This window comes from Pogona vitticeps, chromosome 3 (assembly GCF_051106095.1).
Source record: "Pogona vitticeps strain Pit_001003342236 chromosome 3, PviZW2.1, whole genome shotgun sequence".
Taxonomy (NCBI): domain Eukaryota; kingdom Metazoa; phylum Chordata; class Lepidosauria; order Squamata; family Agamidae; genus Pogona; species Pogona vitticeps.
Genome location: NC_135785.1, coordinates 101,963,541 through 101,978,922, shown reverse-complemented (window position 1 = coordinate 101,978,922; position 15,382 = coordinate 101,963,541). Strand labels below are relative to the sequence as shown.

At 39.2% G+C, this 15,382-nt stretch overlaps 1 protein-coding gene across 15 annotated transcripts in view; it reads left to right on the top strand.

The window, feature by feature from the left end:
• The window catches only part of GRID1 (glutamate ionotropic receptor delta type subunit 1), a 911,822-nt gene that overhangs the window by 712,555 nt on the left and 183,885 nt on the right, over positions 1–15,382 (top strand). For all 15 annotated transcript variants that reach the window (XM_072995117.2, XM_072995121.2, XM_078390967.1 and 12 more), the window contains exon 6: positions 9,785–9,958. In XM_072995117.2, the coding sequence (XP_072851218.1) occupies positions 9,785–9,958 (174 nt within the window). The remainder of the gene's footprint in view (positions 1–9,784; positions 9,959–15,382) is intronic.

Here is a 15,382-nt window from a genome sequence, read left to right as displayed (position 1 = left end):
AATGTATATATAAATTACAGTGTATGAACTGGCAAAGCTGTTCAATATAATGCAAACTTATTTGGAAACATTAAACTGTATGAAACTTACACGGAAATAAAGGCTCTGATTGGGCTGCATCATTATTTCCATCTTACCTGGAAGGAAATATTGGCTACTTAATTCCCCCCCCCCCCCCCCCCCCCAGCGTCTTCCAAACCATCAAAAACAGGGTCTTGGACATAGAAGGGCAAACGCTGTTTAGCGCGGCCCTGAAAGTCTGCTCCCCGCTGCACCTTCAGCTACCCCTTACCCTCGGACGCAGACCCAGTTACCTACATCATCTAGAACAGCCACAAGACCGCTGGGCATTCACCCTCGCTAGATGTAACATAGTACCATCAAGTCTAGCGCAGGGTAGGTACAAGGGCTTACCAACAGAACTGAGAGTTTGCCCATGTGGCCAGGGAAAGACTGAATCCCTGCAACACATGCTATTTTATTGCACACTGTACAAGGACATCCGTCTGTCACATCTGACGGTTTTTCTCCTCTCTCATTCTGGATGGGCAGACCTGAGGAAAATACAATACCTTCTATGTGACCTTAGTAAGGAAGTCACTCTATCCACTGCTAGATACGTCCAGGCCATTATTCAGAGACGCCGCAACATGCTTCCCCAAAACGAGGGGCTCCAATTACGATTTCCTGGCACCTCCCCTTGCCTGTAATGAATCTTTCCCCAGTATTTTATTGTGTTATTATGTTATTTATGCAGCATGCCAATAAAGGTTTCTGTTTCGCTTTCGGCTACTTAATTCTTGTCCTTAATAGCTTTCAATGGATCCTTGATTTACTCTGCTCTCTCATTTCTTTCCAATTCTGCAGAGTTCCTCTCAGCACCTGCTCTTGTAATTTTGACTGCAGCCCATTCAAGACATGATGGATGATTGCTATCTCTATCACAGTCTGGACATCATGTTTTTCCATTTTTATCCAATAGTTTCATTCATTGTTTTTGCTAGTGGCTTTATTCTGCCCTCATCTGATGTCATCCGTTTGATATCATTCTTGACTAATAAATAGATTGGTGGGAACATTTTTCTTCAAAACCCAAGCAAGTTAGATTATTCACACATGGCATATGTGTCCTGGAAATATTTCTCTATTATTGCTTTTCTCAATAAGCATTATGAAGGAAAGGGAGCAGGCAGGGTTGATAATGACAAAGAGGGATGTTTGTTACTTTTGAATGATAGTAGGATAAGCACCAGAGTGTTACTTTTGGAGCAAAACTGGAATACCCTTCCAGTATGGGCATTACATGTGATTGTTGGGGGAGTCTGGGATCTGTAGTACAACAACATGACTTCCAAACTCTGCCTGCAATGTTCTGGAATCAGCATTATTTACTGAGTATAATACCTGAAATATTTTTTTTTAAGAAAAAAGCTCTTTCTGATAATCTGCTGTTTCTGACAGTGGTTTGTTTCTTCCTTCAGCAAATCCCTAAAAGAGTGTGAAAGTGATAACCATTTTTGTGTCTTCCCCCAGCATGTACATCACTCAGTAGAGAGGTGCCATTTGGTTATCTGAGCCAATTTTTGTTGTTGTTAAACCTGTCGTCTTTGTTGATATCTATACATAGATCCTCATTTGTCTTATCCTTGTGGGCAAAGATGAGGCCTTGCATCCCTTTTCTCCTCAGTGGCGAGGACTGGAATAAATTTTCGATCGACTTCTCAGATTTTTCAATCGAGTTCTCAAACTGTCTAGAATTATGTTTTGTGTCAAAAAGACTGTTTTGCATAAAGTTTGCAAATTATACAAATTGCCCAAAATGTGGATGTTTGGGGCTTTAAGAATTTAAAGCACTAGGTGGGTTCTTGACATCTTTCTAAATAATTAGACAGTCCTACTAAATTTGCTATATGTGTGCTTTGTTTTGCAAAGGGAAGGGATATTAGCAACTTTTTATGTAAATTGCAGAAACTGTGAAGAGTTGGAAAGAACTATTTGGGTTGCTATCAGCTGGAGAAGAGGAATTTTACTTTGCTTTAAAATGTCTTATCTAAGAGTCCTCATATTCTGTGACTACAAAAACAGATGAGACCAAGAAATTTATCCAGTGTTATTTTCATCCCAGTATGCATGAGTTCCATCTTGTGTGTTTCTTCTTGTGTGAAGAAATACTATGTCTTAAATCTCCTGTCCTGTTTCTGGACCAGCTTGTTAGTGTAAAAACAACTTAACTTTGGAAATGGGTATCTGAGTTTACTTTTATTGCCTCTTCCTTCCGCATCCCACTTTCTTTGACTTAACGCCATTTGATTGTAAGCTGGTGGCTGCCTCATTTTCCTTATCAATTGTATGTAAGCCTCCCTCAGAGCTTACCGGCAGCTGCGATCTTAGACAGCAGAGGCTGCCAACTTCGACTCCGGTGGCTTTATGGGGCCGGGAGGGGGTCCACCTATTGATGGGGATGGCGCAATGCAGTCACGCAGCCCCCTCTCCCCTCCCCTCCTGCTCCTTTCTTCCTTCCCTCTCTCCACCCCTACTGTTGTGACGTGCCCCAGCCGCATTCCGGCCACAAGCGCCGGCAGTGTAACTTGGAACTTACAAATTTCTTTAAAAATAAAAAATTGCACTGGGCCACATTACCAGTTGATCTGGGCCGCATGCAGCCCTCGGGCCGCAGGTTGGACAAGCCTGATCTAAAAGGACCCAAAGGAGGTATCCCTTTCATAACAAATAAAAAGAGCAGTGCATGGAAGAATAGAAGATGAAAGAGGCATCCCCACAGATCCAATATGAACCAAAGGTTTCTGCGATGCACATCCCTAACTGCTACATATGTAAACATGAGGAATCTGTCCCATTTATCTATATTTATTAGCCTTCTGTATATAATTCATGTAAATCTATAGATTCTTCATAAACCTCATGATCCTCCAGCCTATTTAAGTTAATCTTTGTATTTTTTTTCAGGGATGTATTTTTTCCGGAACTCTTTTTGGTTCAGTAAATTATTAATGTCATTAAAATTTATAATTTTCCCTCATTACCTCTAGGATAACTGGGGTTTTAATGTGAAACATAATTGTTTCATTTTGCAATTTGTGTTAGGATAACTGAATGCAGCGAGAGTAGATTTAAATATTTCCTTCGAGCTAAAATAGCTAGGTATTGCAAACACAATAATTTATGTTCTTTATGTGCAAATAAATAAATACCAAACAGACTACATACTGGGAGCAGCAACTTCTTTCCAGATAAGCTTTGTGTGCAACTTCTATATATTCAAGTATTCCCACTATTCTATTCCTGCAGTTATGTTGGTTGTGACCCATTTCTTTCTCCAGAAAGACTGAGATTAACCTGCACATAATGCAGACATCTCATGCAAGTTATAAAGCCATAACAATTTATAATAGCTGATTTGCTCAGATAACCAGGACTGGTAGAAGCTACTCTGCTACCTGAGCCAATTGATACGGTGCAATTCCACAAGTAAACAGGATGAGCAGCTGCATGCTACTTCTGCACTGATAGGGGGATGTTGCCTTCCATAGCCGTGAAGGCCTCAGGCGAATCTAAGGAGTGCAGATAAGTGATGTGTTGCACACAGTGATGTTCCTGAATGGCAAAGTATACAGTATTCAGTGGGTTCAAGAGGAACAGGTGATATGCTGCCATTGCTGCTCTCCATCTAGCATCTGTCACCAAAGGTAATTGTCTTGCCATGCATAATGTTATTATTTATCTTGAGTATTTGTATTGGTAATTTGTGGTCTCAAAGAAGAAAGGCATCTAGTTAGATGTTGAGGTCTGTTAGCAGAACTAATCCCCCACCTCCTTCGGCTCTGCCTCTGCCTCCTTCTCACAGGACCAAAAAAAGCCAAATGCACTATTCTCCACACCCCCACACACATACGTTATTGGGTGGTAGGAGTGTTAGGGTGGGCTCTACTGCTGTCGGTAGTTAAGACAGAGAAGTAAGGGCACAGATTCTCACGTGAATAAGAGAAGCAAAGAGCACTCTTCCTCATTGGGTTTGTGCCGGTTTGTCCTTTGGCCAAACAGATGTTTGGCACTTCCCAGCCTGGCCACTTCCAGTGGGTGCCCATTCAGAGGAAGTGCCCAGAGGAGGCATGACAGGTAAGTTGGGGTGCTGCCTCTGAGTGGGCACCCTCCAGAGGAGGCAGGGCTGGGACACACCAAACACCTATTTGGCCAAAGGACGAATGGGCAAACCCCACTGTTTTGACAGTTTGTGCCCATCTCTAGTTCCACTAATCCAGGTGCTTTTACAGATTCGTAATTCCTGATTTCCCCTCCTGGACAGTCTGATTGGCCGCTGATTGCAACCCTAATGAGGCAATTGGAGGAAAAAGTTCCTAGACAATTTGACAGATAATGGGTGAAAGAAAGTTTTAATGAAACAATAAAACTTTTGTGTTTTATTTTTCTGAATCATTCTTGTTGAAGAGGCTTTATTCTGATATATGATGAAAGAATATGAAAAATAGAGTCAGATAATATCTTTTCTTTTGTGTTTATGAAAAAGTCCCATCCCTAATGGTTAATACCACAGAAGACAGAATCAGGATTAAGAGATTGGAGAACTGCACAAAACAAACAAAACTGATTTCAACTGGGATAAATGTAAAGTTCTACCTGTAAACAATGCACAGGTATAGATTAAGTGATACTTGACTTGGCTCTAGTATATATGAAAAGTATGTGTCCAGTGTGTGAGGCAGCCACCTCCCCCCACTGCAAAAAACAATCATTTTAAAAAAAATCCCAAATGTAATATTTGGCTGTATCAACTGAAATGCTGTGTCCAGACTGAAGAAAGTAGTAGTAGCAGCAGCATTCTGTTCTTATCTAGTCAGACCTCACCTGGGATACTATGTCCAGCTCTGGATGCCTCATTTTGAGAAAGATAATAACAAACTGCAGTGTGTCCAGTGCAATGAAGATAGTCATAGATCTGGAAACCAAGACCTATGAGGAATGGTTGAAGGAGACAGATATGTTTGGCTTGAGAGTGAGAAAACTGGGTGGTAGTATGGTAGAATTCTTTAAATATTTGAAGAGCTGTCAACATGGAAGATGGAGAAGACTTATTTTCTGTTGCTCCAGAGAGTAGGGTTTGCACCAGTGATTTCAAACTTCAAGAAAGAGGATTCCTAACAAACGTTAAGATTTGTAATGGGAAGAACTGAGGATTGACAGTGGGATAGACTATGTCAGAAGCTGGGAGACTTTTTCCTTCATTGGAGATTTTTAACCGATAATAGATGACCTGTTGTCAATGATGTTTTAGTAGTGGATTCCTGCATTGCTGCAGATTGTACTAGAGGTCGATTGAGGCCTCTTCTATCTATGCTCCTCAGGGAATCTATGATATTGTATATTTTGAAACAAAATAAAGCAAACATGTAAATGTTTTAATAGTTTTCCCTTTATCATCCATGGAATTTAGCAAAACTTTATAAATAATGCTTTAACAGAAAAAAAAATCAACTGTAAGAAAGAATGATGGTGGCTGCTTTATTGCATGGACTTTGAAGGATATGAATCACTGGAGTATTTGTTTATATATTTTTAAAAACTCGGCTAATCATCCCCGCCCCGTGTGCATACTTTGCATCTCAAAAGAAAGGACATTAGTTTTGCACAGAGAGAAACAGTTTGCACAAATTATAGGGACCTTGACAAGAAGAAAGTCATGTTTCACATTTCACTTTCACCTGGAGGCAAATCATCTTGTGGAATTTGAAAATCCCATATCAAGATGTGTTGTTAAGAACATAAGAACGTAAGAAGAGCCCTGCTGGATCAGACCAAGGGCCCATCTATTCCAGCTTCCTGTATCTCACAGTGGCCCCAACAGATGCCTCTGGGAGCACATTAAACAATTAGATACCTGTCTCCTGATACCCCTCTCCAGCATCTGGCTTTGGAGGTACCTTCCTTCTAAGCCTGGAGATTGTATATCCCCATCATGGCTTGTAACCTGTGATGGACCTTTACTCCAGAAATCTGTCAAATCCCCTTTCAAAGACATCTAGGCCAGATGCCATCCCCACATCCTGTGGCAAGGGGTTCCACAGACTAACAACATGCTGGGTAAAGACATATTTTCTTTTGTCTGTTTTCACTCTCCCAACACTCAATTGGAGTGGATGTCCCCTGGTATTGTGTGAGAGGGAAAAGAGCTTCCCTCTATCCACTTTATCCATCCCCTACATCTCAATCACGTTCCCCCCAAGCACCATTTCTCTAAAGAGCCTTTCCTCATAAGGGAGGTGCCCCAGCCCAGTCATCATTTTAGTCACTCTCTTCTGCACCTTTTCCAGTTCCACAATGTTTTTTTTTTGAGGTGCAGTAACCAAAACTGTACACAATACTCCAGGTGCAGCCTTACCACCTGCACCTGGTTGTTGAGCAGAGACAGCAAAAACTGAAAGCATCCAGGAATTTAGCAATAATTCTTCATGTCCTTGCACTACTATTTCTCTGAGTGGTTTACAAATAAAGCATTATAAACAACATTAAAAGAATAAAAATGGGAAAACAGAAATAAAAATGAGATCAAAACAAAAAGTTTCTGAAGGCATTACTATATCTTGTTCTTGAAAGTTTGCTATCCAAGTGCATGTCCATGCCTTGGTAAGCAAAGAATTTTTTGGTCAAGCTGCTGCAAAAGAGAAGGTCCTGCTCCTATTAGAAATCAACTTTATTTTTGGTTAAAATAATAGTGGAATAGTTTCACAGCTGTTGTTTCTTATGGAGTATTTGATGGAGCTATTGAGAGTTTGTGAGGTTGGCTGGCCATCACCATTTGGGACTCAGAGCGCTTATTTCAAAAGATCATGTTGTGATGTATAGCCAAACTTTTAAAAAGTCTTTTTAAAAGTTTCAATTGTAATGGTTCAGAAACTAGAATTGGAAAATAAGATGCAAGCCCAAGCATTTTGCAACACTTAAAACAAAATGCAGACCAACTGTGCAAAGCACCCATGTGTTGTTGATAGCCTACATTCTAGAATGCATGCACCCAGGATTTAAACTATTTGTGCACCTCTTTTTGTGGAAGGATTCCAGAATGATTTCCCTCCTTTTATCTATATATTTGAGATTGACAAAGAAGAAATATTTCTGAAAGCATACTGAGAAAAGTACCTTTCATAGCCATTATTGCTTCATCATTAACTGGATCCACAGAGGAACAAGGAGAAGAAGTATTGAGTAAATAACATTGACAGTTTGGGGCTTGTGAGGATCACTCTGATGACTTTCCCAGCCCCTTGGCTCCTAGCTTTAAAACTCTTGAGTGCCCTCTGGGAGGTTGATTGCCACTTAGTCTAGTGCAATCTGTACATCTTTGACTCTTCCCCCTTTCCCACCCTCTGGGCTACTTTTTATGTATTATTCCACTTGGCATGTAAATAGATCTAATTGGCCATGAGGATGCCAAATGCTTTGATAAAGGGAAACTGGTTTAGTTTACGGGCGGCAGAATCAATAGCACAGCTTTGAGGAGAGACTGACAAACACACAAGTGCTTCAAGCATAAGTCATCCTCTTCTGCCCTGTGTTCCACTCATGCTCTTGGCACGCCACAGCAGTCTACTTTACATGAGTGCAGTTTGATGGGCTCACAGAGTTCCCAGTCTGGTGGGAATTTACACAAGGGCAAGTTCTTTTGGACCTATATCGTTGGTTTTTATTTTTTGCTCTGAAAGATAAGAATGAAAAATGACAGTAGCTTTTTTCTCTCTCAACTGGGCAAGATTATGAGAGTTTTTGTGCGGTTTTCACATTTTGGACTTTTCTGAGAAAAATGTACAAAAATGTTTCTTGTATGAAAATACTGGATTTTGCATGAAACACTTTGCATTTTGCACAAACATCTTTTTAAAAAAACTCTGTGTTTTGTGGAAAATATAAGGTTTTTGTGAAAAAAGGGTGTGTGTGTGTGTGTGTGTGTGTGTGTGTGTGTGTGTGTGTGTGTGTGTGTGTGTGTGTGTGTGTGTGTGTACACTACGTTATTTGCTAATGATGCTCCTGAACAAGAGAATGGTATTTTCATACGCATGCAGGAGCAAAAAATCTTGCAGCACTTGCCATTGCTTTTGATTGGCTATCTCACCGTTTTGATAACCAATCAAAGGCAAGAAATATGAATGTTTTGTTATACCTTTGCCCCCTTCTTTTACAGTCAGTTATACTGAATGAAGAGGAGGCTGATGAGCACCAGACCAAAATAAACCTAACGGTACACAGTGGAAGATACAACAATTTCACGATATATGTTGTTAATTTTTAAAGGTTGCATGTTTCAGGTCCCAATGTTTCTCCATTGTTGTACAAAACTGTTGATGGAAACACAACTGGTTTATTCATATTACTGAAAAGGGAACAACCTCCAAGTCTCATGTATAATATTAAACAATTAATCACATAAACACAACATTGGGACCTGAAACATGAAATCATGCGACCAGATATGGTGCTGAAATTTGGCAGTATAGTGGTAGTCTTGGCAAGAAAGCCACATTTTTCTTCTGGAATTTTAGGAGTCTAATTCTGCTTTAAAACAAGACATACCTTCCTTGTGTAGGAACGGCAGCTTTAATTCCTGCCAGGCCGGCAAATTTCGAGAGTGATTTTGACAGTGACGAGATCCTGGAAACAGTTTACTTAAAATTAATGTCCTTTGATTTTAAGAAGGAAAGGTCATCCACATATATGCACAGTAGGTTCAGGAGGACTAATGGATTGTTTACAAAGAGGCAAAGAACCCACAAGAAACCCATAAGGTTTGCTTAAGGTTTTTAAATGTATGAAATAAAATAGTACCTCTCACAATTCTGTGCATTTGGTGCAAAACCATAGTACCATAAAATACTGTGGTACTCCCTGGCAGTGTGGGGAGAAAAAAATGCAATTCTGTGTAAGCAAAGTTTTACATCCTTATTCCACATCACCTGGAGTTTGGCTTCATAGCCTTTCCAGAGTTCAAGAGACAACTCTGTGGATGAAATGGGGGCTGCAGTGGGGGAAAGGAAAAAAGGTTTTCTCCTTAACAGTTTGACTGCATTTCTTCATCTTGCCTTGGCCTCCTGCCCCAAGTTCTTTGCAGAAAGCTGGAGTGCAGCTTCATGCCATTAGTGGACATAAACTACATAGCTTAAGGCCACAACCTTGCTTGCCTTTTGCAGAGAGGAAAAACGGTGAAAACTTATTTTGTGTTGATGATGTGTTGCCAAAGTTATCATGGGAAAATAAAAAGTAACTACAACTAATGCCTTAAAATTGAGTTCCAATTTAGTTGTCATAGGAAACTGCAGCTTAGAATCTTTTCCTTCCATTAATTTGTCTAAACCATTTTAAAGACATCAGTGCAAGTTGCTATCCTCACATTTTGTGGTAGCAAATGTCATAATTGTAGTGACACTGAAGTGGTCTAGTGATGCTGTAACATCAGATATTTTACCGAAACCGTATATAACAGGGGAGCGGGGGCAGCACAGAGAAACAAAAGTTCTGTGTGGATCTGAGTAGACATGAGCGGACACCTGTCCATCTTCCATACAATGGGCAGAATGAGAGGAACAGGGGAGAGCAATCTTAAGAAATGAGAACATCAAGTTCCTTCCGTCATAATTATGCTTAATTTTTAAAACAGATATTATGGGTGGGGATTTAATCTAATCTTTTAAACAGCTTTCATATAGCTGTCCTTGGCATACTGATTCCTAATGAATGATTTGGTTTGTTTTCCTTGCAGGAAATCAGCGACAATGAAATTTTGGAACTGGTACACAGTGCTCTTGGGAGAATGACCGTCATACGGCAGATCTTCCCTCTGTCGAGAGAAAACAACCCCAGATGCATGAGGAACAACCACCGGATCTCTTCACTTCTCTGTGACCCACAAGAAGGTTATCTTCAAATGCTGCAGGTCAGTAATCTGCCTGAGAGACAAGAGAATCCATTCCAGTTCCTTCCCCTGAGAGGATAGCAAGCAAGACCTGTGGTTTTACCATTGAAGTGTCAGAGAAGTACTGGAATGAGAGGGGAAATGCCAATGGAAATAGTGAAATCTCAATGTGCTCCTTTTGCAAAATGTAGCTCCCGGCTGAGGAAATTATCTGAGCATCCTTATCCTTAGTTTTCAGCTTGCTTTATATCTAATATTCTGGGCCGATATTAACATCACCCTGTTGCATTCATTCCTGTGAAAGCCTATTAGGAAACATTTGTGTAAAAAAGATGTTTTGTTATTTTGGCAGATTTTGTTAAGCGATTTTATAGGCACACATTTATTGACTAGAGAAGCTGAACATAGAGATTTTAACAAGGGCTGCATTGAAAGGACATACCTGGTAGCATGTTTCTTTCTCTCTTTTTTTGGGATTGTTGAAAACTCAGTCTCATTTTTATGTATTACATTTTCAGAGTATCCAATAAACAGCATTCTCTTCCCAAGACAGAGCTAAAACTATAAACTATAAAACATACCATGAATAAAAACTTCTTCCAAAAAAAGGGGCTAAACAGCTTGGGGGAATAAAAAAGTCTTTACCTCATGCTGAAGAGGACACAGTGAAGTACTGGAGAGCTGTTATTTCTGTAGTAACAGTCCACCATGCTTTATATAGTGGAGGGATGGAGGAAGGCCTCTACAAATGGTCTCAGGAAGATTTGTTGAAGAGTTTTGAATGTTGGCTAAAAGCTTCTATTTATTTTATTATTTATTTTATTCATTACATTTATATCCCCATTTAGTGTCTCAGCACTACTCTGGGTGGCTTATAACATTTAAAAACAAAACCATAGCTACCCATCCCCACCTTGTGAATGGGGTAGTGCATAGTGAGATCCAGAAAGGTATTAAACCCCAAATATCCAAAGAAAAAGAAACCTGGATGGCAAATCAAAACAATAACTATTACATGGAACCATGAAGATGTCACAGGTGTAAGATGTTTCTGAAAGGCTTTTCAAACAATGCAGTTTTCACTTCTAGCTGTGCAGGACAAATGCAAGGACTTATACAGCAGAATTAACTACTGGTCTCCCCAAAGTCTCCCATTATTTCCTCATCAGCTGACACGTACAGTCTCAACAATTCATTCTGAGATATGGTAAGAGAAAGAATAAAATATTTCATTTACTCACAGTTGAATAGATCAGAACAGCAACCGACCTCAACAGACTCATAGCATGCTTCTAGCAGACTACATTTTAACTGAACAGCACTAGTTGCTAACTGCCAGCAGAAGAAAAGAAATGAGGCAAAAAGGCACGTAAGCAGAGAAGTGTGGCTCTCTCTAAAATCAGAGGCAGGGGAGAGTCAATTGGTTACTGCTGGATTGACTGACAGTCACTTTGATTATATAATGGTATGTTAGTAAAGTTAAGAGAAAATGAAAAGTAACTACAGTACCACTACTGCTTTTAAAATAGAGGCTCAAATTAGATGTCATAGGAAATAATGGCTAAGAGGCTTCTCTTGCTATTAGTTGACATCTGATGAAGGTAAACGTAAGATGTCTGTGTAGATCACGAAGCACTGGTGTATACTGATGACTGTGAAGTGTTACCTCTCTCCAGATTTGGAACATTTCATTGAAATTAGTTCATGTCCTCTCATTCATTAAGTTTCTCAACATATATTATTTAACCTACTCAAATCAATATTTTTATTGGATATTTTGGGGGCTAGTTTGGGAGTTGATGGCCATTTTTGGACATTCATAGTAATTTGAAAGCTTCTGTTTTATGTAAACTAACAATTTTATCAATGATCAAGGGGACAGAATAAGGTTGCCCATTGCTCCTAACTTTCTGACGTTCTCATATCACATTTTCTTCACATATCTAGTCTTGAAGCCTTCGTGCTAATGGTAGCTTCATAAACTCTCCTCCCTTTATGTCTGGACTTTGGCAGAGTCTGCTAGAGGTTATCAGGTGACCAAAACTGCATGTGGCCCGGAGCCATAGATGGCCCCATTCTGTCTGTTAATATTGACTGGCAAAGTGTTCTCTGTGTTCTTTGCTGTTAAAAATGGATTTTATTTTGTGAATAAAATAAAGCATTAAAATGTAAAGAAGCAGTGCCTGCTCACAGTTCTTATTTGGTGTTGCCATGTTCCTTTTTTAAAGTGAGTTTATAGTAAGCAAGCAAATTTTTATTAGCTTTTTTAGGGTAATATTTATGGGTGCAGATAAATCTAACATCTTTGAATATAGGCTAATAAAGTAAAATGTTTGGGTCACAGAACATTAACTTTAATCTTAAAGGATTAACAAAATTCCTTTCGGAACTCCCTGGTTCTAAATATTTTCATGAGCAACACACGCTCACACATAGTTTTTCTTTATGGGTGACAGGTCTTGTAAAGCTTAGTCTGACAAGCCCCCTAAAACTATTTGTAAAGCTCCTAAATCTTCTGTGCTTTGAATGTGCAAGTTGTACATGATTCTTTTAGTCCCTCTTCAGTACTGCCACTCTGGCCAGCAAAGTGTCTCTTTATAAATATGAATGTCTTCTATTCCAGAAGGCTGAGGTTAATTCTAAAAATGAGGCGTACTGCATGATGGTTAGGGGAAGGGAGTAGAGGCAATTTGCAACAATCTGATTGTTGGCAACATGTCTGGAATATCATACTGAAAATTGCCAGGTCAAAAGTGGTGAGGGATTTTTTGATGCCTGGCTCTAAACCCTAATAGTGTGGCTCCTCGAGTCACAGCTGTTTTCAGGAAATACTCTCACTTAATTTAATTTTTAAATCATATATTGTTTAATTTATCTTTTAATATTTAACTTAATGTGTTTTTAAATTGTGTGAATGTTAGTGTTGTGAGCCGGTTTTGCTCCCCAGTTGGGAGAAATGCCGCATATAAATAAATAAAACTAATTAACTAACTTTGAATGCAGAAGAGTAAACAGAGCTGAAGAACCGTTTCCCCTCCTTGATGCTGTTAGACTACAACTCCCATAATTCCTCATTGTTGGTAATGGTGGTTTAATCCAAATGAATATGAAAAATATTGAATATTAACAATGATTAAAAATGGAACAGATGGTTAATAACAGTTCAAAGCATTGACTTTGATTAACCCCCATGACTTGGATATTGTTATTCACATGATCATCATCCTGATGAGCATGGAAAGATTCATAATGCCGTGACTTAGGCCGTAGAATGGTTAGGTAGGGGATGCAACTCTACTTACATTTCACAATGCCATTTTGCAGTAGTCACATACTCAGTATAGCTGCAGCTTTATTCCCCTGGGGTGTTTTGATGCTAACTTCTAACTACTGCTGGAGATGATAATCTTGTACAGTTGTTCTCCTGGGGAGAAGTGGTAATACAGTATACTATCGTCAGTGCAGATCTCCAAAATTATTTCCTCTCTGTTATTACTTGTGGTGTATGATGCAGATCATCCATTACTTCCAGTAATCATATATTTACTGGCTAAGGTGTAGGCTTTCTGATATTACTGAAAAATAATTTCACAGCTCTGTGCCTCTGGTTCCATTTTTCTCTGTTATATTATTTCTGTTCCCGGTTGTTGTTTTGTTTTTGTTGTTTTGTTTTTTATGTATACAGGATCTAATTTGCCTCCACTCAGTTCACTGTCTTGAGCTTCTGTATTTAAAACAGCGGCTGGTAAGATTTGAGGCATCTGAAATTACTTAAGTCTTAAATTGAAAATCATATAGAAAACATGCATAATACACTAAGACATGTATTGTGAGTTGTTCATGGTTCAAACACTACCGTGAGTATGAAATCATTGAGTATCATTTTAAGGAAGTTAGTGTCACTCTCTAGTACCCTGTTTGCCTAATTCTGTAAAATGGGAGTAATCCTGTGGTCTGCCTTGCATAATCATTGTACTTGAAGGACCGCCTCCTTCCATATGAGCCTACCCGGCTGTTAAGATCTAGCCAGGGGGCCTTTTTGAAAGAGCCATCCCTCAAGGAGGTAAGAGGGAGGGCTTGTAGACAAAGGGCCTTCTCGGCAGCTGCCCCCAGACTATGGAACGCCCTCCCAACTGAAATTCGCCTGGCGCCAACACTGATGATATTTCGGCGCCAGGTCAAAACCTTCCTGTTCCAGAAGGCTTTTAATTGAAATAACATTAACTGTGGGTCTTAATGATGGCAATTTTAATTGTATTTTAATTGTATTTTAATCATTTTATTTTATTACATTGAATTTTAATTGTTGTAAGCCGCCCAGAGACCTTTGGGTAGAGTGGGCGGCATATAAATTAAATAAATAAATAAATAAATAAATAAATAAATAAATAAATAAATAAATAAATAAATAAATAAATAAATAAATAAATAAATAAATAAAGGGTATCATGAGATGGGGAGGGGGAGTTATAGCATTTTGTGCTTCTTGCAGGCCACCAATCCCGCCCATAAGCCTTGTATTGTTGTGCACACATTAAACCATGTGAGGATCTACAGACCCCCCAGGAACTAGGTGGTTGTCACACACACACACACACACACACACACACACACACACACACAGTTCCCCTGTTTGTTCTTCTACACACCCAGGTTCCCTTTCAGGCATGGCATTTAATTTTCACTCTTTTCCGCTGCTACCAATGGATTTCTTTTATCCACAATGTAAATTATTTCACTCCAACACAGGCTACCAATCATTGAAAGTTTTTATTAAAGTTACAGATGTTTTTTATTTATTTACTCAGAATCACAATCATTGAAATGTCTTCTTTTATTTATTTATTTATTTATTTATTTATTTATTTTATTTTATTTTATTTATATCCCACCTATCTGGTCGGGTGAGGACCACTCTAGGCATTTAATCAACTTGTGTATTTTCTGGTTACTATTCTCACTTCTAACTTTGACTATCTAGCTCTTTTTCTAACCTCTGAAATCCTAACTCTAACTCTTACTCATCCCTAATTGAAATCCTCAATTGATATCCCTAACTGAAGTCCCTAACTGATCTTTAACTGTCTTCCATTCTCCTCTTATATTTCATTTGTTCCGTCCCTTCTGTTCAACAATTGGTTGCTAAATCAGGGTTCCATTGTGATGGACAGGAGTGGTTACTGACCTGTCCGTCACAGTGGTGATGGTCTCTCAGTCTCTGGGTGCAGTCTATGGAAAGAAATGAGCACGGTACTGGGAGAAACCATGACTGTGTCCTCTACTTCCTCAGGAAATCTAACAGTGCAGTCTCTGGCTTTCAGCCTAGCCATTCTGGTCAAATAAGCTGAGACACTGGATTGAGAACAGTTGCTCTTATCTCTGTGTGAGACATAAATCTGGAGAATATTACAGTAGTACCTCAGTTTGCGAACACCTCAGTTTATA